Genomic DNA, 19,648 nt, shown 5'->3' with positions numbered 1-19,648 from the left:
GATGAGAAGGATCCCTCGAGAGTAATTTCTGCTACCTTCGCGTGAATCGCCACTTTTGGCAGTGAGCACGTGCCCGGCCGTCGGACCGAGGCTCCGCCAATCTCCACGAGGAGCGCTTCGCCGATCGGCTTTGATGCATCTCTTGCTATACCTTGAGCCCATATGGTGCACACCTCTTAAGTCCACTCTCCGGACCAATAGACTGACAGTACAGCAGTCCTGTTGCGTTAAGCTTTTAAGCTTGAGGTGCTTTTCGATCAGCGGATGGCAGTGAGGACCTGGCGTTCAGTTCTCTGCACCCTGCGTCTCCCCTGCAGCGTTCTCTTCTCTGCGAAACTAATACATGAATCAAATAATCCTATGGGATTTCTATACACTTGTCACGGGCTGCACTACGAACTACCGCTGCACTCGTCCCAGTCGCACACTCGACTATATTTTGGAAAATCTAGTAATCGTCGTCATCGTCGTCTCCCCCATTGGCGCTGGCGCCGCGTTCGGGCTCGGGCGCGCTCTCCTCGTCCGAGTCGATGATCTCCTTGCGCCTCGAGGCCGCGCCGACGTTGAGCTTGATCTTGGTGCCGACGCCGGGGGGCGGCTTGTACATGGGCGTCGACTGGCCGCTCTGCGCGGGCGTGTTGCTCTCGGTCGTGAGCTCGCCGTTGCCATTCTCCGTCTTGACATCTGCGAACCGCGGCGCCTCCTCGGCGAACCGCCGGTCAAAGTACGACTCCATCTCCTCGGCCGCGTTGTACACCCACGAGCCCTCCGTGTTGTACGTTCGCGCATTGTTCCAGAGGAGCTTCAGGTCCGCGCGCAGCTGGGACAGCCCGTAGGCTGCTTGGCCAAACTTGCGCTTGATCTGCGACATGGCAATGGGCTGGGAGATGATGCTGTAGTAGTCGGGGTAGATCTTGCGGTCGACAGGAGACTTGAAGTATATGTTCCAGTGCTCGCCCGACGCCTCGTCCTTGAGACCGTTGACCTCCTCGAACAGCTTCTTCACCATGGCCGTCTCCTCGGACGACGCGCCGCCGACCTTGCGTCGCTTGGCCGGCGTGTCCTCGGCGGCGGGGGTAGCGCTCTTGCTCGGCCGTCCGCGCTTCTTCTTGACAGGTGTCTCGATGCCGGCCTCTGCCTGGAGAGCAGTGATGGACGCAGACAGCGGCTTGCCCTCGGCCTCGGCGCGCGCAAGAATCTCGTTTTGTCGCTTGCGCTCCGCCTTGCGCTCGGCACGCTGCCGCTTGCGGTTCGCCGCGGCGTCAACGTCGTCGTCCGAGTCCTCGAGCGCGTTGATGAACTGGTCGTCGGTGAGGCCGTCCGTGTACCGCACGTCGGCCTTGGCCCTTCGTCCGCGGCCCTGGTCCTCGTCGTGCTGCATCTGCTCGGCCATCTCTTGGCCAATGTCGCGGCGGTAGAAGGGCGGGAGCTCCATCTCCCGCATGAGCGGAGGCGGGAGAGGGCCCTTGTTGCCCGCATCCTGCCACTCACGCTCCTGCGCCTCCTTGCGCTCCTTGTCCATGCGCTGGAAGATGGAGAGCTCCTCCTCACCACGCGCGAGCAGCTCGTTCAGCTCATCGTCGTCGAGCTCGTTGGTCTCCTCTTCCTCCTCGTCGGCAGCCTGCTCGAATGCCTTGGCGAGCAGCGCCTCGTAGTCGGCTGTGTTGGTGACCTCGTCGAACTTTCCGGCCTGGATGACCTTGCCGTCGATCTCGAGCTTGGCCTGCGCACGCTGCAGCACGAGTTCTTCGACGGTTCCACTAGAAATCAATCGGAGAACGCGCACCTCCTTCTTCTGTCCGATACGGTGCGCACGGTCCTGCGCCTGCAAATCGGCGTGCGGGTTCCAGTCCGTGTCGTAGATGATAACCGTGTCGGCAGATTGCAGGTTGAGACCGAGACCACCGGCACGAGTCGACAGGATGAACACCTGGTACGGCGAGTCGGGGTCGTTGAAGGTAGACAGCAGCTGCTGACGCTCCTCGGCCTTGGTCGAACCGTCGAGACGGCAGTACTTCCATCCGCGATAGTCAAAGTAGTCGGCAATGATGGACATGATCTCGGTCATCTGGAAGAAAATGAGGACCTTGTGTCCGGTCGCGAATAACTTGGGCAGGAGACGGTCGAGAAGCTCAAACTTGCCCGACGTGCGCACAATCTGCTCGTCGACCGTGTTGCCGACGGAGAAGTCCTCGTCGACCTCGCGGAAGACGAAGGGGTGGTTACAGATCTTTCGGAGCTGCATGATGGCGTTCTGCAGGTTGGCCTGGCGACGCGGCTTGCCCGACGACAGGTCGGTCGGGAGCGTCTTGTACTTCTTGACACTTTCGTACAGCTTCCACTGGAGCGCCGACATCTTGGTGTAGATGACCTTTTCGACCTTGTCGGGCAGCTCGCTCTCGACATCCTTCTTGAGACGACGGAGAAGGAAGGGACGCAGCACCTTGTGCAGACGCTTGACGACAAGCAGCGCCTCTTCTTCGTTCATCTCCATCTTCTCCTGGCCACCCGTGTTGGCGAAGGGAGCGTTGAACCACTCGTCGAACGACTTGACCGAGTTGAAAATCTTAGGCAGGACGAAGTTGAGCAGCGCCCACAGTTCGGGCAGGTTGTTCTGCAGCGGCGTACCCGTAAGAATCAGACGATGCCTCGTCGAGTAGTACTCGTTGAGCGTCTGCGACAGCTTGGACTTGATGTTCTTCAGACGGTGACCCTCGTCGATGATCATGTGCACCCACTTGATCTTGGCGAGGAGAGGGCGCTCCTTAATAATGTACTCGTAGGTGGTCAAGCACACCTGGAAGTCGCCGGCACGAATGCGGGGGTAGAGCTCACGACGAACCGTCGGGGAACCCTTGAGGATAAGAGTCTTGACGGCCGGAGCCCAGCGCTCAAACTCGAGCGTCCAGTTGGTCAGGGTGGACAAGGGGACAATGACAAGGAAGGGACCAGGCTGGTGCTTCTGCTCGATGAGGTAGGTAATGAGGGAGATGGTCTGGATCGTCTTTCCGAGACCCATCTCGTCGGCCAGGATACCGTTCAGTCGGTTGTTGTACAGCGAGATCATCCACTGCAGACCCTTGATCTGGTAGTCCTTGAGCGTACCACCAGTAAGAATCGAGGCCTGCTTCGTGACGGGCTCCTTAATGCGATGCGCGACGGCATAGTAATCGACCTTGCCAGCCTTGCGCTCGGCGTCGTCTTCCTCGCCGTCCTGGCGCCTCGCGCCGAACATGGCCTCGGACGCACCCTCCTCCATCGACGGGTCGAACGGGCCCATGCTCGCGAGCTGCTCTTTGAACTGCGGGTCGTTCTGCTGCTCCACAACGGCGGCCGCGAGGGTCTCGAGGTACTGGTCGGTCTGCTTGAGCAGGTGTCCGATACGCGAGTCCTTGGCCTCGCCGAGAAGGGCGAGGTACGCATCTTCGTCGTCGTTCTTGAGCGCCTTGAGACGCTCCTTTGCGAGACGCTCGATACGGCGCTGCTCGTCCTTTTCGATCTCGTTGTGCGTGCGGAGCACCCAGCGGCCGAGTCTTCGGTTGTTGTCGGCGCGCGATCCGCGGGGGTTGGAAGCGCCGGTCTGGATGATCTGCTGGCCGTGCTCGATAATGGAGTTGATGTAGGCGAGGTGGCGCTGCTTGCCGCGCTGCTCGCGCTCTGTCCGCTGTTTCCGCTCGGCATTCTCCGTCGCGCGCGCATCGCGGAGTGTGTGCGTGCGGAAGCGTCGGAACTGAGAGCGATCGGCGGGGATCTGGGTAGCGCCGTGCATCGCCCGGACGAGATCCTCGCGAAGCAGTCGCTGCTTGCCGAGGAGTCGCAGCGACAGCAGCTCGATGCGGGCCTGGATGCCGAGCTTGCTTCCAGGCTTCTCGTCCGTCACGCCGGGGACCTCGGCGGCGCCGGGCTCGCCGAGGCCTGTCGTCGAGTCGAGCTCCTCTAGCTCCTTCATGCGCCATGCCATTCGCGTCTCGACGAAGCGGTTGCGCTCCTCCATCAGGATATACGGGTCGAGTCCCTGCGGGGCGACGGACGGGACGAGCAGGCGCTGCAGCTTGTTCGTTGGGTTCGTGATCTCCTCGTCAAACTTGCGGTTGGCGTATATGCTCGGGTGCTGGTAGGCGTTGTAAGGGTAGATGATTGAGGATTGGTCGAGCTCCATCGCATATGGCTGATCAGGGGCGCTCGCATCAACGACGGCCTCGACCGTCTTGTCGGCGACCTTGCCCTCGCCGCTGGAAGCTGCTGGACTCGGGGACTGGCCCTGCGCGGCCTGCTGGAGGTAGGCGGGAACGGGCTGGTTTCGGGAGAGTAGGTGGTAGCTCTGGGCCTGGGTGCGGACCTGCGCGATCTGGGCCGGGGTGAGGGAGACATGCTGGCCAGCTGGTTGTTCTGACGCGTCAGTGATGCAGACAAAGAAGTGTATATGTAAACGTACGAGCACTCGGTCCGGCAGCGGCGTTGCCCGCGTTAGCCTCGTTGGCCTGGTGCTTTTTCTTCATCTCCTCGATCTGGACGGCGCGGTGGTGCATCTGGAGAATGGCGAGCGCGCGGGCAAGCTCAGTCGAGTTCTCCTTTGTATGGCCTGCCTGCGAGAGCTCCTGGGCGCGCTGGTGCATGTAAGCGGGGGAAATGCAATGCATCCATAGAAATAAGTGGTGGTGACATACCTTGCGGAGCGCGTTGACTCTTCCCTGATCCATGTTTGCGATGAGCTCGCGCTTCTTGTCGTCGTCAAGCACCATGGGCGACTGCATTTGGCGCGGGCCGGCGGCACCTGGTGTCGGTGGTTGGCCATGTGCGGAGGCTGCGGGGGAAGGGGCGGCGACGGGCGCCGTAGCGGGTGAGGCCCCGGCGTCAGTCATGGCGCACGGTGGTTGGAGGGAATGCTGCTCGGCGGGACGTGATGCCGGAGTGACGCGGGGGTGGAGGATGTTGTTGTCGGTGGTGGATGCGTCGCGCGGCAATAGCAACAACGAGCAACCACGCGCGTTAGGATACAGGTGGGAAGGACACCACCACTCCGACAGGGGAACCAGCGGGAGCAAATGAATCCAGTCCGAGCGGGGTTATTTCCTTCGTGAACCCACTGTGGCACCATCCACCCGTTATATCAACTTTGCTCCATGCATGCAACACTCGCATCAAAAGTGTCCGGATAGGTCTTTGAGGGTGGAGAAGACGAGTGCACTCCAAGTTGAGCGACTCTAATGCATGGGACGGTTGCAGAGAAAGAGGTAATCTTGTGAATGCGGCCCCACAACGTGGGTGGTTCAGGCGCCTAAACACCTGAGGGGGACTGTGATGTGATTCGAACCTGATCCTATGTCACGTGATGACACATTTGGGTTGTGGCAGAAGGTGCACGATGGAGGATTGGGGTGCGACATCGGGCTGAAGCAGATGGGCTCCAGTAGTGGTCTTGCTGCACTCTTACACCAGTCATTGCTCGGTTCAGAATACCTGGATAACAAGGTTTCGAAGCAGCGTGAGACTTTCAGTGCCGCGGTCGTTACATGGAGTTTGGCCAGGTTATCACTCCTCCCAACGCAGGACATTTCCTGTGTGCGAGCGTGCTGCTAGGCCCGCCTACTGCACGTGTGAGTCTGCTCTGGGTGTTCGGGCTCAGGTAAACGATATGCGGGATAGATGCAGGATAATTGCAGTATTCCCTTGTAACTTCGTGGCCAACGCTTTGGGAAGCAGCCGTGGTAAGCGTAGCTGCGGTACTCACCAGTCAGACTGGGCGCAAGCAAACTCGCGAATGCACTTGCGTGTATGTGAATATTCCGACCAGTTCGTCGTAAACAGGGAAAGAACGCATGAGCTGTGTAGTTTAGATGTGAGCCTTGACCTGTGTGCTCTAGGGGAGGTCGCCGTGAATCTTCCAACAGTCCGTAGCCTCTCCCGCATCATGCGGAAGCACAACGGCGCTGTCAATCAGCAGCTGTCCGGCCCACCAACACCCTACTACCAACAGTTGGTCCGCTTTCCGCTGCCCGCTAAGAGTTAGCTTCACTTCTGCATAAGATAAGGTTTATGTTTTCTGATATACAAAGGTTCTAAACAACACGAGGCGTTCAAGGAAGCGAATGTTGGAACTCGCTGCGCCCTTTTCTTGTCTTTCTATGTGAGGTTGGACTCTAAATAATGGGTTGGTTCTTGGGAGGAGGGGTTTCTTACAAAAGGTTGGACTCTTGCGTTTCATATTGGCTGCTTGCTTGCTGTTGGAAAAATGCAATAAAAGTAAAGATGAGGTTGGACTCGTTGTGATACAATCAATGATAAAAGGGGGGTATTGGGGGCCACTGCAACGTGGGAGATTGGGTTGGGTGGGAGGGGAGGGAAGGGTCATGCGGCAGCCTGGCGGCTGCCTCCGGCTGACTCTTACGAGTGGATCCAAGTACCGTCAAGCGCCTCGGACCACGCGTGCAGACCCTTGGGGCCTGCGACCTTGAGGGCGTGGCTGGCATTGCGCCTCTCCTGGCCCGAGAGGACGCCAACGCCCGGTCCTCCGAGGGAGGTGAGGTGCGGCTCGGCGCCCAGCTTGGCCAGCTCGGCGAGGACTTTGTCGAGCTCGCTCTCCTCGTACTGGTCAGGGACGAGGGTGACGGCGCAGCCACCGCCGCCGGCACCGGTCAGCTTGGTCGTGAGACCGTGCTTGGCGGTGGTGTCGACAATGGCCTCGAGACTGGGGTGGGAGACACCGAGCGTGCGGAGGTGGGCGTGATTCTGGCGCATGAGCTCCTCGAGACGGCCGACGAACTCGGCACGCTCAACGACCGTCGTGCCGTCCAGAAGGGCCTGGGCCTCGTCGCTGATCGCCTGGATCTCCTCGAGCACCGGGTTGACAATGTGCGGCTCGGCGGCCTTCTTGGCCGCCACGCCTGCGACGAGCTGCTTCGTGTTCCGCGGCACGCCCGTGTTGGTGAGCAGGAGACGGATGCTGTCAAAGCCGCGGATGTCGTGCAGCCTGTTTCCGGCGGGGGTGCGGGTGAAGGCGACGGCGCCGCCGCGAACGGAGACGGCGTTGTCGATGCCAGACGGCGTGCCGTGCAGCACCTTCTCGGACAAGAAGGCCCAGGCGTCGATCAGGTCGATCGCCTGCTTGCTCACGGTGCTCGTGGCAGAGACGTGCTTGTGAGCGATGAGGAGGGAAGAGCCGACACACGCGCTGAAGGCGGCAGAGGAGCCGAGGCCAGCGCCGACGGGCAGGTTCGCGGACACGGTGAGCGTGACGGAGAGACTGGGGTCAGTTCATGAAGGCCTCCGGGACAACTTACGCATTCTCGCGCGATCCGGCCATGATCATGTACATGTACAGCCAGGCGACGGAGCCGCGGAAGCCAGTGCTGGAGGGGTGGCCCTCGGCGACGATGTCCTCGATGCGCTTCAGAAGCGTCTCGTCCAGGTCGGTCGGGGCTTTTGAGCCGCCAGCACCAGCGGGAACCGCGTCCCAGGGAAGCTGGCTGATGTCCCACTCGCACTCGGCCTCGAGGTCAGGCGCCTGGATAGCGACCTTGCCGTCGTTGCGCGGCGAGAGGACGCCGTAGCAGCGGAGGTTGAGACTGGTCGCAATGGCGGTCTGTTTGGGGAAGAGTCGGTTACAGTGGGGGTTTCGATAAGGGGTATGCAGTTGTGATGTTTGTTGAGTTTGCGTGTTGTTGTTAAGAATATGGGTATAATACAGAAGCGGGTTCGGACGGAAATGTGGTAAGAACAACACCTAACTACGCAGATTGATCACCCACCACTCCGTGCACGACGGCGTGCTCGCCGAAGAGAATAACCTTGCCGGGGGCGGAGACGACAATGTCGCCGTCGATCGTGTCGTTGCCGAGGTTGAGGGAGCGGTTGACGCCCTCGACGAGACCCTCCTCCTGAGGACGGCGGAAGGCGCGGGCGCGCTCGATGGCCCACTGGGGAGCGTCGCTCTTGTAGAGCTGGGCGAGCTTGTCGGAGCTCATGAGGTCGACGCCGTTGGCTGGGACGATGGCACCGGAAGAGACGAGGGCGAACTCGAGGTCGTCGAGAAGGTCGCGGGGGTCCTCGATACCGACACAGAGACGGATGAGGTTCTCGGGAAGACCACGCTCAGCACGAACAGCGGGGGAGATGGAGGCGTGGGACATGAGGCAGGGCATGGAAATAAGCGAGTTGACGGCACCGAACGAGACGGACACGCCCCAGAGGCGCGTCGTGCTGACGATGCGCTCGGACAGCTCCTTGTCGCCCGTGACGAAGGAGAGGACCGCGCCCGAGCCCGAGCTCTGGCGGAAGTGCACGTCGCGCTTCGGGTGGTGCTTCAGGTTGGGGTAGTGGACGAGGAATCCGAGGGCGTCGAGGTAGTTTGCAATCAGGATGCAGTTGGCCTGCTGCTTGTCCATGCGGAGCGCCAGGGTCTTGACGCCGCGCATGAGCAGGAACGAGTCGAACGGCGCGAGACCAGTGCCCATCGCGTTGATGAGCCAGGCGACCTCCTGCGCGAGCTCGGGGCGGCCGACCGCAATGATACCGGCCATCAGGTCGTGGTGGCCAGAGAGGTACTTGGTTCCCGAGTCGTAGACAATATCGGCGCCAATCTCAAGGGGGCGCTGGAGGTACGGCGACATCATGGTGTTGTCGACGACGATGATGGCGTTGGGCGCAACCTCCTTGACGGCCTTGGAGACAGCGGCAATGTCGGCAATCTTCAGCAGGGGGTTCGTCGGGCTCTCAAGGAGGACCATCTTGATCTTGTTGTCCTTGGTGAGGTGAGGGCGGATGGCGTCGACGTTGGTCGTGTCAACGTGCCTGACATCGACCTGGCCATGGCTCTTGGCGTAGGTCAGGAGACGGTTCGTGCCGCCGTACAGGTCGTCTCCCGCGAGCACGGTCTCTCCGGGCTTGACAAGACGCAGGATAACGTCGAGACAGGTCATGCCCGTGGAGAGGGCGAACGCCTGGGTCGCGCTGTAGATGCGCGCGAGGTGGGACTCGAGCCCACCACGGGTGGGGTTGCCCGACCGCGTGTAGTCGTACGGGCCCTCCATGCCCTTGAACGTAGCGGTCTGGAAGATGGGCGTGCTCGAGGCGCCGTACTGGTTCTGAGACGAGTCGGTCGCAACAACCTGCGTCGCAAAGTGCCATTTCTGGGCACGCTCCTCAAAGCTCTCGTCCTCAGACTTGGAGTCGTAGATGCTCGTCGCGAGCGAGGACTCGCCGGGCGACGACGGCGTGGGTGTAGGGGACGTCATGGCGCTGAACTGGTCTGCCAGTCAGAATCGGGTATCGGGGGAAAAGGGAGGTTGAAGCGTGTTTGAGCGGGGATCTCCAGAGGGGGTTCCAGAGGAGGGTGCAGAACGAGAGCCTTTCGTGTTGTTGAAAACGAGGAAGGCCCGAGTAGGTCAGTGGTTTGTGAGAGAGATGAGAGTTGGAAGAGTATGTCCGACAATTGTCATGCTGCGTTGTCTTTGTCGCTGAGCACCCGGGCCGGTAAGACGGCGCCGTGAGGCGGGGTTCGCCTGGCAGGCAAGCAGGCAAGCGCTGGGCAAGGCTGAGCAGTGGCGTGATCGTAGCATGGTTATTTCCGAGTCGAATGTCCCAGCCGACTCCAGGGTGTCCGGCGTACGGCGCACACGGCGTACAGTGAGATGCGAGCGACAAAGGTAAGGGTGTCCCACGTGCGCATATTGGAAATGCACGGATTGTCAGTGCGATTTGCTTGCCATTCAGCGTTCGTCACCGCTGTGCTGGATCCTGGTTCGAATCCCACGTCAGCATCGTATCACTCGCATCCGGGGCCGCTTTGTGGCGCCACCCAGCCAGGCCCGCCATTGGTGCGTCAGCGGCCCATACCGCGTTCTTGGTCGTGCCGTGGTCGAGTGACCTTCGTGACCTTGACCTGCGCGGTACCTTGCCCCAGCTGGGCGCCAGAAAGCAGGGCCCAAAGACCCGGATCGAGGGACAAGGCAGGAACGCAACCTCCTCTGGAGTCCTCTGCTGCTGCTGAGTGGTTGCTCTCCCAGGACCTACCCAGCCATACCAGGATTGGGAGGACTGAGAGGCATGATAGGGCACGCATGACACCCAGTTGGTGGCGGGGTGGCCGCTTGACCGACTGATCCGGAAATCCTCGACGCGTCGCGACTTGCGCGACTTGCAACGCGACTAATCGTTGGTCGAACCCCGGAAACCGTCCCAACACACTCCAGGCGAAACGACACAGGACGCGCAGGACGCGTGAATGCATATCCAAACGCGTCGTTACCATTTCTTGCCTTGTTCGGAGTATGCAGCAGGTCGCTCAAGTGCCGTCGGGTTGGCTGGGCCGTGCACAAGTGCGATACCGCGTCGCGGCGCGATTGCACGTCTGCACATCTGCGGATGCTCTGCGCGCGCTCTCGACACAACGCGTCGTCGCCTTCTCGCTCCCTTCCTTCTTGCATCCAGACATACATCTTTATCTGTTCTTCTCTTTCTCTGTCATCCCTTCCTTTTGCCTTCCCACATCCGTTCATCTCATCATCTCGCTTCATCTCGACGGTCCCCGATACTCCTTACTCCTGACGCTTGACCTTCGACATTCCATGACGTCTCGCCCTCCTACCATTCATTACTTGCGGCCTTCACACTCATCGCAGATATCGTCATCGCTTCCGACTCGCGCAAGCCGATGCTCCACTCCACATCACTTCACCCTCCCAGCGATCAATCTCACTACCCCAGCCGATGATTATCAAAGTTCATACCACTACCACCATGTACGTAATGGTCATACAAAATACTGAAGAGGGAACGTTCTCGACCTCTTATGCGGCCATCGCAAGGACAACCTTAGGGTATATATAATCAAGAGCAACTTGGATCGTCGCCCAACAAATGGCCTACACAATACACAGCGACTCGCGGTCGCTAGCACCTTTAGCCCAGGTATAGTATACAACCTCCACTTCTCACTTCCTCCTCAGTCATCCTCATCGTCAACGCGCACAGCCGAACCCGTCGCAAACGCCTCATCCTCGTCCTCATCGTGCGGCACGCCAAGACCGAGTCCCGCCGCGCGCGCCTTTGAACTTGTTCGCATGTGCGAGAAGCGATTGCCGCGGGGCCCAAGGCCGATGCTGCCGTATGGCGAGGGCGACTCGGGGTTGCCGAGAGGAACCACGCGCCTGGAAGGGGACACGGGGCCCTCGGTGAATGTGCCGCGCTTCTCGCCCCCCGCCAACCCTTGCAGAAACTCATGCCGGCTCGTGATGCCTTCCGATAACGGCGTCACGCCAGCAATGTTCCTGCCAGCCCGGGAGATCATGGCTGCAGGAGTATCCCCGCCGATTAACGGGTTCGAGGCGTTGCGCGACCGGCCAACCAGAGGCGTCATCGAGAACAGCGTGCTGTTGAACTCGCCGGCCATGCGTGGGTCGGTGTTGAGATGCCGCGACGGCGTCGAGTTCACATCGAACAGGTCCTCCGGGCGAGGAGTCGAGTAGAAGCCGGGAGCACGAGGAGCAGCAACTGGCGTCGAGGGCGCCTCCTCTGTGACACCCCACAGGTCGTTGCCGTACGAGAGGACGCGAGCACGCTGTGCCGACCGGGTCGGGGAACTCGGCGTGCGCGTCTCCAGCGTACCGCTGCTTCCGGCAGCCCGCACAGCCTCCCCAGCAAACATCGGAGAAGGCGCGAGCGCAAGAGCCTGGTCACCGCGGAATGCCCGCTCGTGTGATCCAAAGTAGGCAGGCGTTTGCAGGTGGGACGGAGTGACGAACGTCCGTCCAGCCTGCCGGACGCAAGGCTCGCAGACCCATGACGACGCAAGCGACATGTCCTCTAACCCGATACAGCCCATGTGGAACCACGATTTGCAAGATGTGCAGGCGAGCATCGAGCCGGCAGCGGGCCCGGTCTGCTTGCAGGGGCAGGCAATCACACCCGCGGGAATGACCGCAGGCAGGTGTTGAGGGGCTGCCATTTTCTGGTGAGGGACCCGTCCCATGGCGCTACGAAGAGCTGCACGAGCATCAGTCGCATCGCCGTCCCAGTGGTTGTTCGCTGTTCCGGGAGGCGCAGGCGGTCGTCCTCGCTTCGCCGGCCGTCGCATCGGGAAGCGGGCGGCTCCGTCGTCGTCAGAGTCGTCGCTCGAAGTCTCGAGGTATCGGCGTAACAGAGCCGTCCGTTCCTTCTCCTCGCGCGCTTGTCTTGCTCTTCGTCCGGATCCGAGCTTCCATGGCGCCTCGTCGTCTGGCCACTGAGGACGTATCGGGGCCCGCGGTCCACCGACAGCTGACAACACCCAGCTGTCCTGATCCACCCCGCGGGTCTCCTCCACCACACCGTCACGCTTGTCGTATCCGATGAACGCTAGGGCGATGTCCTTCCGAAGCGCAAGTCGAGTAGGACCTTGCCCCATGTCGACGCGGATGGAGAACATTGGCTCAGTCGGGCGGGAAGTCGTGCTGAAGGCGTCCAGCCGCTTCTTGGTCTTGTCCTCCTTCGTTCTGGGGGTATCGTCGACCTCGGGAAGGGCTCCGCTTGCCATCGTCGGAGTTTTGGGGTCATCGGAGGGCTTGTCGTCCAGCAGCGCCAGATCAGACTCCAGCACGGCCCCACTGCCCAGGGTCGCAACTCCCGAAGGGTTCACCGACAGCACTGTCGCAGTTGTCGTTCGCGGAGGTCCACGAGTCGGCAGGTCTTCGACGGCCTCATTGCCGGTTGAGTTCTGGAGCAGCCCCAGCTTCCGACCTTCCTCCTTCGTCGTTGTCACATAGACGCCATGCACAGGCGGTGCTTCTTCGGGGAGCGAACCGGCGTTTTGAGATGGAGTTCCAGCCAAACCCGAGGTCGACGGTGGTGTGGGAAGTTGAGCAGCAATCCCGTTCGGCGGTACCCCAACGGCCTGCTGTGGCTGCACAGAGTTCCGACGGGATCCGATCAGTTCATCCTTGGTCGATCCGGAGCGTTTGCGCTTATGTCCAGATGCTCCAGAGGTGACAGATGCAACCGACTGAGTCTCCCAAGCGGGCGGTGGGGGCGCGGCAAACTGGGCGTTCGGGTCGAAAGGCGGGTACAGATGCTGCTGGTGAACGATTCTAGAGGGGCCGGCAACTGGCGTTCCGTGCTGTTGCGCAGGGTAGGGATAATACTGGGGAGAGTGCTGGGGTGGTGGGAAGTAGGGTTGCGGGGAGCCGTTCGCATACGGTGAGTACTGCTGATGAGGTGGAATGCCGACCGGGGTGTGGATGAATTGCGGCGGGCTGTCGACAGCGAGAGTAGTGTTGATCTTCGGTGGTCGGTTCATCCTTTCGTTGTCAGTCATAAAACTTGCACAAACATGTCAATGATGCACGCACTTTTCCTTCTCCTTCTCTTTGGCGGCTGGGCGCTTCGCAGTGATAGCGTAGTGCTCCGTGATGAGCTCCTGTTTAAGCACTGGTGCTGATGGGAGCTGAGCGTTGGTCTCGCAGAGGACACCACCGTTCATTGTTTTTGCGTCGATCAGGCGATACCACTGTGAACTGTCAGACAACAGCTCTTGTTTGCTCTTCAGATCAACAACAGGCTTGTGGGACCACGCGGCGCTTCCCTTCGCCCAGTGCGAGGTTAGGGGTTGATGGCTGGTGAGGTGGAGGTTCACAGTGCCGTTCCCTGTCCACAGATGGTCGACCGATCCTTGCACAGCAGCGAGAGTGTCGAGCAGAGCTTCGGTATGTGTGAGGGGGCTTCCAGTTCTTGCGTGCGACGCATGCGAATGTTTGGAGACTTTGGGAGACGACGACGAAGAGCGGGAGGGAGCGAACAATGGATGGGAGGGAGATTAAGGGGGTACTCACGTCCTATTGTGGTGGGCACGGGCACTACCCTTGACTTGTCCAAAGAGCGCAACTGCTTGTGGATCTGTCAGATAGGCCCTGGGTATTCTTCACTGGGCGGCTTTGATGTTTACGGCCACAATGTAGAGTAGGGAATCTTCGGAGGCGGCGCCAGGCGTCAGGTTCTTGGTGTCGGAGAACCTAACTAGTCGGATGCCCTCGGCAGCAGGTACTTCCTGGGAACCGATGGGTGCACTACCGGCTGCACACGACAACTTCGGCGCAGTGACGTGCGATAAGCAAGCAGACTCCTGGCAGAGATTCGATGTGGAAGCCGGGTGATGTGTGGATATGAAGAGTGGGAAAGCGAATGGTCGCAGGTAGTCTCAGGATGGTCGTCTGGGAAACGGACGATACGATTGCGGACCGAGCTGTGATGGGTGGACCCTATTGCAATCGAGGCCAGCAGTCGGGCAGCCGTTCACTTGGTTTCGATTTCTATGCTATGAGTACGATGTTTGGACAAGAGATGCTCGCGATGCTGGCGTCCGTGTGCTGAATGCGTGTCGGTGCGTGTGTGCGTTGCTCGAGCGAGACAAGGAGGTGACGGACGACGGTGCAGGTGTCAGATGACAGATCGGGCGGGCGTCTGGTTGGCGGGGCGAAGGCGGGCCAGGACTGCTAGGATGACGGTGCACGGTGCGAGCTAATGGAGGGTCCTCGCTTCCTGATTTCGTCCGTTGAATTTGATGATTACGAGGCGTTTTAAGAGTACAATGCGTGAAACTTTGGATGCTCTAGGTCGAAGAAGAGAACGGGTATCTGTTGTCGAAGGAAGAGTAGGAAGATGGAGGTAGCGAAGGACGCAGTGATGGTGGGTGACTGGACTGGAGTGCCGCTGGAGGAAGACGGAGACGAGGAATGAACGCTGGTGGTGGTGGGAGGATCGCAGCTCGCTGTCTGGGACTGACGCACGGCAACAGCGCACCAGAGCCGAGGACGAGGGGGTGCACATCACATCATATTAACGGTAACGGCCAGGGCTGCGCGTTCACCACAAAGGATAAGCCCACCATTCATTGCAATTGGTCGTCGCGCAACGTTTGTAATCGGGTTGTATTCGCCTACGGTGCAGAGTCAAATCGCAGGGCTGGCTCTCCTGCCTCAGGGACTTCCAGTGTGTGTGGCCTGGAACCAACCCTTTTTCGATTCCTCTTTCCGTCATGTCCATCCATCTATTGGATCTCGTGCGTACATGCAGGCACCTGCAACGTACGAACTTTGTTGACAACATGTCGTACACAGGAACCTGTGCGCAATGCCGCCTTCGAGAACGACGTTTGGTGTTCTCACTCCTCGACACTCAGACGTCTTCGATGCCGAATACGTATCAGAGTTCTTTGCGGAGGTTGTCGGTTACCGTCGCTCCATGCTCACTTCAACCACACAGTTGTCAGGGTGTGCAAGCTCCCAAGGAGAACTATCTCGTCATTTTCCCTCGCTTCCCTCGGCGCTGGCAGCCCGCTCACCTTTAAGTGACTGGCTGCTGCTGCCGAATCGTGAATCGCCGGACCTCCGACTCTGGCTGATATCATGAAAGCAGCCCCGTTCCTCCATCCTCTTCTCATGCTCACCACATTGCACAACGCCGCAGCCCTTGGCTGGAGGGTAAATTGCATCACGGCAGGGAACTGCAGCAGTTGGTGAGCTCGCCGCAGTGGAGACGGCCACGACGGCCTTTAAGAGGTAGCTTTGGCTGGTGGGACTGAATTGCTAGGCGATTGGCTAGCGGATATTAACGTTCAATTGAATCACTTGGCTGTCCCAGAGTCGCGTTGGCAGCATGGCAGTGATGGATGCATGCATGCCCCCCAGTGCGCCTAACGCCCTCCACGCTCGACTCGCACCCAAGCCACTAGCCATGGTGACTGTTCCCATCCTCAATCTGTCATATCTGGTGCAGTCGACATTCGTCGGCGGGAGCGTCGACTGTCGCCTCGTCGGCAACGGTGGCGACACAACACTCGCCTCTCCGACAACCCCTGGGAGTCGCGCCTGGGTGGACCCATTCCGCGCGCTGGTCCTCGGAAGACGTTACACGTTCCTGAGCCGCCCATGGAAATCGGTTGCATCGGTTGAGCGGTCCAAGCGTCACGCCCTACGCCTTTTGGCCCCTTTGAGCTGCTGGCGCACTCATCTCTCAGCATTCACCCCGCATCGCCCTTTATGCATTCCTGCCCGCATGGCGCATGCCCTGTTACAGCCAGAGTGAATTTGGCTCCACAAGCGTGAAAGCGTGACCGTCTCCGTCCAGCCCCCCGCGCCAGCGCGCCTGACATGCCGGTTCGAGTACAATCGTCAATCGTTAGGCTACTGCAAACGCGTAACAAGCTCCCGGCTGATCCGGCTGCGCGCCGCGCGAGCATTCAGTCGGGTCGCGCTCCAGTGGAGTTCGCTGTCTTCCCCGCTTCACGTGCATTCCTCTCAGGCACCGGAGACAGATCTCAGATCCAGCGTGCCGGCCTTGCCGCCGATATTACGCTAAGCGCTCACTCGTGCCCACCGTCATGACAACAGCAACGTCATGGCTGATGCACCATCTACCAACCATCCACAATGGCACTCAAGATCCTCACCCGTAAAGACGTCGACAAAATCCTCGATGCTCTCGACTTACAGGCTGCTGTAGACTCGCAGGCGGCCGTCTTTGAAGCATACTCCGGCCCAAAGACAACGGACGGTAAGATGGCGGCGTGAGTTTGCGTTGACGTCCCAGCTCCTGGCGTTCCTTCCCTGCAGCTCCCACTTCGTCATGTCTTGACTTCGCCGGATCAAACGATGCTGTTCATGCCTGGAAGGGTCGACCGTAAAACAGCTATCAAAATCGTGTCCGTTCCCACGTCCGGCGGTGACGGCCTTCCCGGGACCACGCTCATCATGGATGAGGTCAGCGGACGGGTTCGCGCAGTCGTCAATGCTCGACGCCTTACGGCTCAGAGAAACGCCGCTGGTGAGTCTGCTTCCACTTAATCGAGCTGACATTCAGGATCGGTGCTCTCCTACCAGCTCCTTGGCAACGGCAAGCCCACCAACATTGTCCTCTTTGGATCTGGAGCGCAAGCTGAGGCCCACGCTCGCATGTTCCTCGGACTTTATCCGAGCATTACCAAGTGCACCGTTGTCAATCGAAGACCGACTGAGAGGGCGGCTCACCTCGTTGATGCTCTTGTGAAGGCGTTCCCGAAGGTCGAGGTGTGCCTCGGAATCACGTCTGAGAATGACTTCAAGCTCTCCGAAACGGTCAAGGACGCCGACATCATCTGCACGATGACCTCATCCACTCAGGCTCTGTTCGCTTCGAAGGACGTCAAGCCGGGTGCTCACATGTGCCTGATCGGCTCATACAAGAAGCACATGCGCGAGGTCGAGGATGACCTCGTCAAGCGAGCGGGCATCGTTCTGGTCGACTCAAAGGAGGCGTGCGAGGCAGAGGCTGGAGAGTTGCATAACCTGACCGAGGACCAGATGGTTGAGATCGGAAAGGTCGTCAAGGACAAGTCTAAGGCCGATCCGATCAAGCAGGCTGGCGATGTGACAATGTTCAAGAGCGTCGGTCTCGGTGTCCAGGATGTGGCTATTGCGCAGACCGTCCTCGATCAGGCAGAGAAGCTGGGGCTTGGCTCCGTCATCGAAGATTACGATTGAAAGTCGCATTAGGTAGAAACGAGTGCAAGTTGATGCATGTCTGAAGCACACTTGTCGTCCCGCTTGCCTCGGCCACCCACATCCCGTCAGGTTATCTTGATAGCAGATAGGCGTCCCTGACTGCGGAGCCCCCACAAGGTGTCGCGGTCATGAGCCAACGTGCGCTAGTTTAGCCTTGACTCAGTCAACCTGTTCTCATTCATGTTGCTCTCTTTTGGCTTGCCTTCCTTCCCCAACATCAGCAACAAACTTTCGCCAAGCTCAGAAGCCTTTCGAGTCATCCATCATGCCCGGAATGGATGTTGAGCAGGGGCATCACCCTCCCAAAACACCCTTCGCCACGACCTACCGCAGCACGGACTACAACACGCTCTCTCTTCCCTACACGCCTCTTCCCTACACGCACCTCAGCCGCAGCCCTTCCAAGGTATCTTTGCCGCCCGACTATTCTCCATCCACACCTCGGTCTCCTCTTCTCCATAGGCGTACCTCTGACTTCTCCGTGAGCAGTAGAGGGTCCCGCCGTAGGAAAGCGCCGCCCATTCACTACTTGCCTGCCCTCATTGCCGTCATCCTGTTCACGGTTACCGTCGCCGCCTGGTCTCTCTCCAAGGTGCCATGCGGTATTCCTCATCTGTGCAGCGAGAGCTTCAGTGACGTTCTGGCCAGGAACACTGGCACATATGCCCCGTTCCGAGAACAACGCTACCAGAGCCCTCCCGCAACGTGCAAGGTAGATCAGGTGTCGATCGTGCGTAGTTCCGCGTTATCTCGCTGACATTACAGCTGCACCGTCACACCGCCAGGTATCCCACAGAGTCCGCCGCCAAACGCCTGAAGAAGACTCTCGCAAAGATCGCTGCACGACAAGTCAAATACCCCGATCACCGCGAGTTGGGTTTCCTCCCCGGTGCCAATCTTGACCTCGAGGGGTGGGATATGGGCGAACTGACCGACCAAGGTCGCTGGGAGTGGGTGATGACATTGGAATTGAACTGACAACAGTGCTTGGGAGTCGGGTTACAACATTGCGAAGCGCTATCCCTTCAAACTGTTCACTCGCAGCACGGATAGTGGCCGCGTTCTTGAGACTGGGCAGTACTGGCTTCAGGGATACAACGGTATCAAGTTTGGCTCGAACAAGACGCATAGTCCTGATGTTATCATCGAGGAAGGCCCGGTGAGCAGAGATCCGAATCCCGCAGCTGACGATCCAGCATAGCAACAACACTCTGTCGGTGCATAACTGCCGCGGGTTCATGTCAGCCGACCCGCCTTTCGGGACTGATGAGAGGGAAGTATTGTTGCCCATCCTGAAGTCTGCCGCCAGGCGTCTGAATGGAATTCTCCAACCCCATCCTCCTCTCACACCGCTCGATGTCGTCCACCTCGGGCATATGTGCGGCTACGACAGCGCTGCAGCCCCTCGTTGGAGAGGCTGGAGCAGTTGGTGTAACATGCTGAAGCGCTCCGAGTGGGAGGCAGTCGGACACATCGCCGACGCAGAGAGGTGGTACAGTGTCGGGGAAGGCAGTGTAAGTGGCACGCGTGGAACCGGAACTGACATCAGCTGTACGGGAAGACCATGGGCGCAGGATACGTGAACGAACTGCTGGCACGTTTGTTCGACCGAGCGCCTGAAGACTCCACCACTACAAACCACACGCTGAACGACAACGCGGAAACCTTTCCACGGGGCGGACACCGGCTTTTTGTCGTGAGTTAGAGGATACCTTTCCAGCTGACACGCAGGACTTCTCCCACGATAACGAAATTGTCGAGATCATGACGGCGATGGGCGTCCTGACGATGGACCAGAAGCTGCCCACGACGCACATACCCAAGCACAAGCAGTTTGTGCTCTCCGAACTTGTGCCATTTGGGGCGCGCTGGGCCTTTGAACGCGTGCGCTGCGGGCTCTCCCGCCACGACGGCGAGACGGACGCCAACTGGCAGCGCCGCAACACGTTTGTCCGCGTCCTCGTCAAGTGAGTTGCTCGTTGAGTCCCGAACTGACAGCAGCGACCGCCCGATGCGCGTCGATCATATCGCGTGCCGCTCCTCTGCGCTGACCGAGTTTGGTCTGTGCCAGCTCGACGCGTTCCACGAAGCTCAGGCGTGGAGCACCGAGCACGTCAACTGGGCCAAATGCCTCTAGCTTT

At 59.7% G+C, this 19,648-nt stretch overlaps 5 protein-coding genes across 5 annotated transcripts; 2 read left to right on the top strand and 3 right to left on the bottom strand.

Moving 5' to 3' along the window:
* Positions 1-448: 448 nt before the first annotated feature.
* On the bottom strand, positions 449-4,862 carry A1Q1_02632 (chromatin structure remodeling complex protein STH1; the record flags this gene model as incomplete). The annotated part of the gene is made up of 3 exons (XM_014323893.1): positions 449-4,380; positions 4,436-4,607; positions 4,668-4,862. 3 exons carry the CDS (start codon positions 4,860-4,862, stop codon positions 449-451), a joined length of 4,299 nt encoding a protein of 1,432 aa, XP_014179368.1.
* Positions 4,863-6,384: 1,522 nt separating this feature from the next.
* A1Q1_02631 (cystathionine beta-lyase) lies at positions 6,385-9,233 on the bottom strand (the record flags this gene model as incomplete). Its single annotated transcript, XM_014323892.1, has 3 exons — positions 6,385-7,243; positions 7,281-7,582; positions 7,749-9,233. 3 exons carry the CDS (start codon positions 9,231-9,233, stop codon positions 6,385-6,387), a joined length of 2,646 nt encoding a protein of 881 aa, XP_014179367.1.
* A 1,709-nt stretch (positions 9,234-10,942) lies between these two features.
* A1Q1_02630 (uncharacterized protein) lies at positions 10,943-13,453 on the bottom strand (the record flags this gene model as incomplete). Its single annotated transcript, XM_014323891.1, has 2 exons — positions 10,943-13,271; positions 13,323-13,453. The coding sequence occupies 2 exons, from the start codon at positions 13,451-13,453 to the stop codon at positions 10,943-10,945; spliced, it is 2,460 nt and encodes an 819-aa protein (XP_014179366.1).
* A 2,944-nt stretch (positions 13,454-16,397) lies between these two features.
* A1Q1_02629 (uncharacterized protein) lies at positions 16,398-17,486 on the top strand (the record flags this gene model as incomplete). The annotated part of the gene is made up of 3 exons (XM_014323890.1): positions 16,398-16,534; positions 16,640-16,727; positions 16,848-17,486. 3 exons carry the CDS (start codon positions 16,398-16,400, stop codon positions 17,484-17,486), a joined length of 864 nt encoding a protein of 287 aa, XP_014179365.1.
* Positions 17,487-17,772: 286 nt separating this feature from the next.
* A1Q1_02628 (uncharacterized protein) lies at positions 17,773-19,644 on the top strand (the record flags this gene model as incomplete). Its single annotated transcript, XM_014323889.1, has 6 exons — positions 17,773-18,219; positions 18,273-18,457; positions 18,523-18,666; positions 18,709-19,021; positions 19,069-19,203; positions 19,579-19,644. The coding sequence occupies 6 exons, from the start codon at positions 17,773-17,775 to the stop codon at positions 19,642-19,644; spliced, it is 1,290 nt and encodes a 429-aa protein (XP_014179364.1).
* Between the last annotated feature and the right edge of the window lie 4 nt (positions 19,645-19,648).

The sequence above is a fragment of the Trichosporon asahii genome (genome assembly GCF_000293215.1).
Source record: "Trichosporon asahii var. asahii CBS 2479 unplaced genomic scaffold scaffold00051, whole genome shotgun sequence".
Taxonomy (NCBI): Eukaryota; Fungi; Basidiomycota; class Tremellomycetes; order Trichosporonales; family Trichosporonaceae; genus Trichosporon; species Trichosporon asahii.
This window is presented reverse-complemented; position numbering and strand designations above follow the sequence as displayed.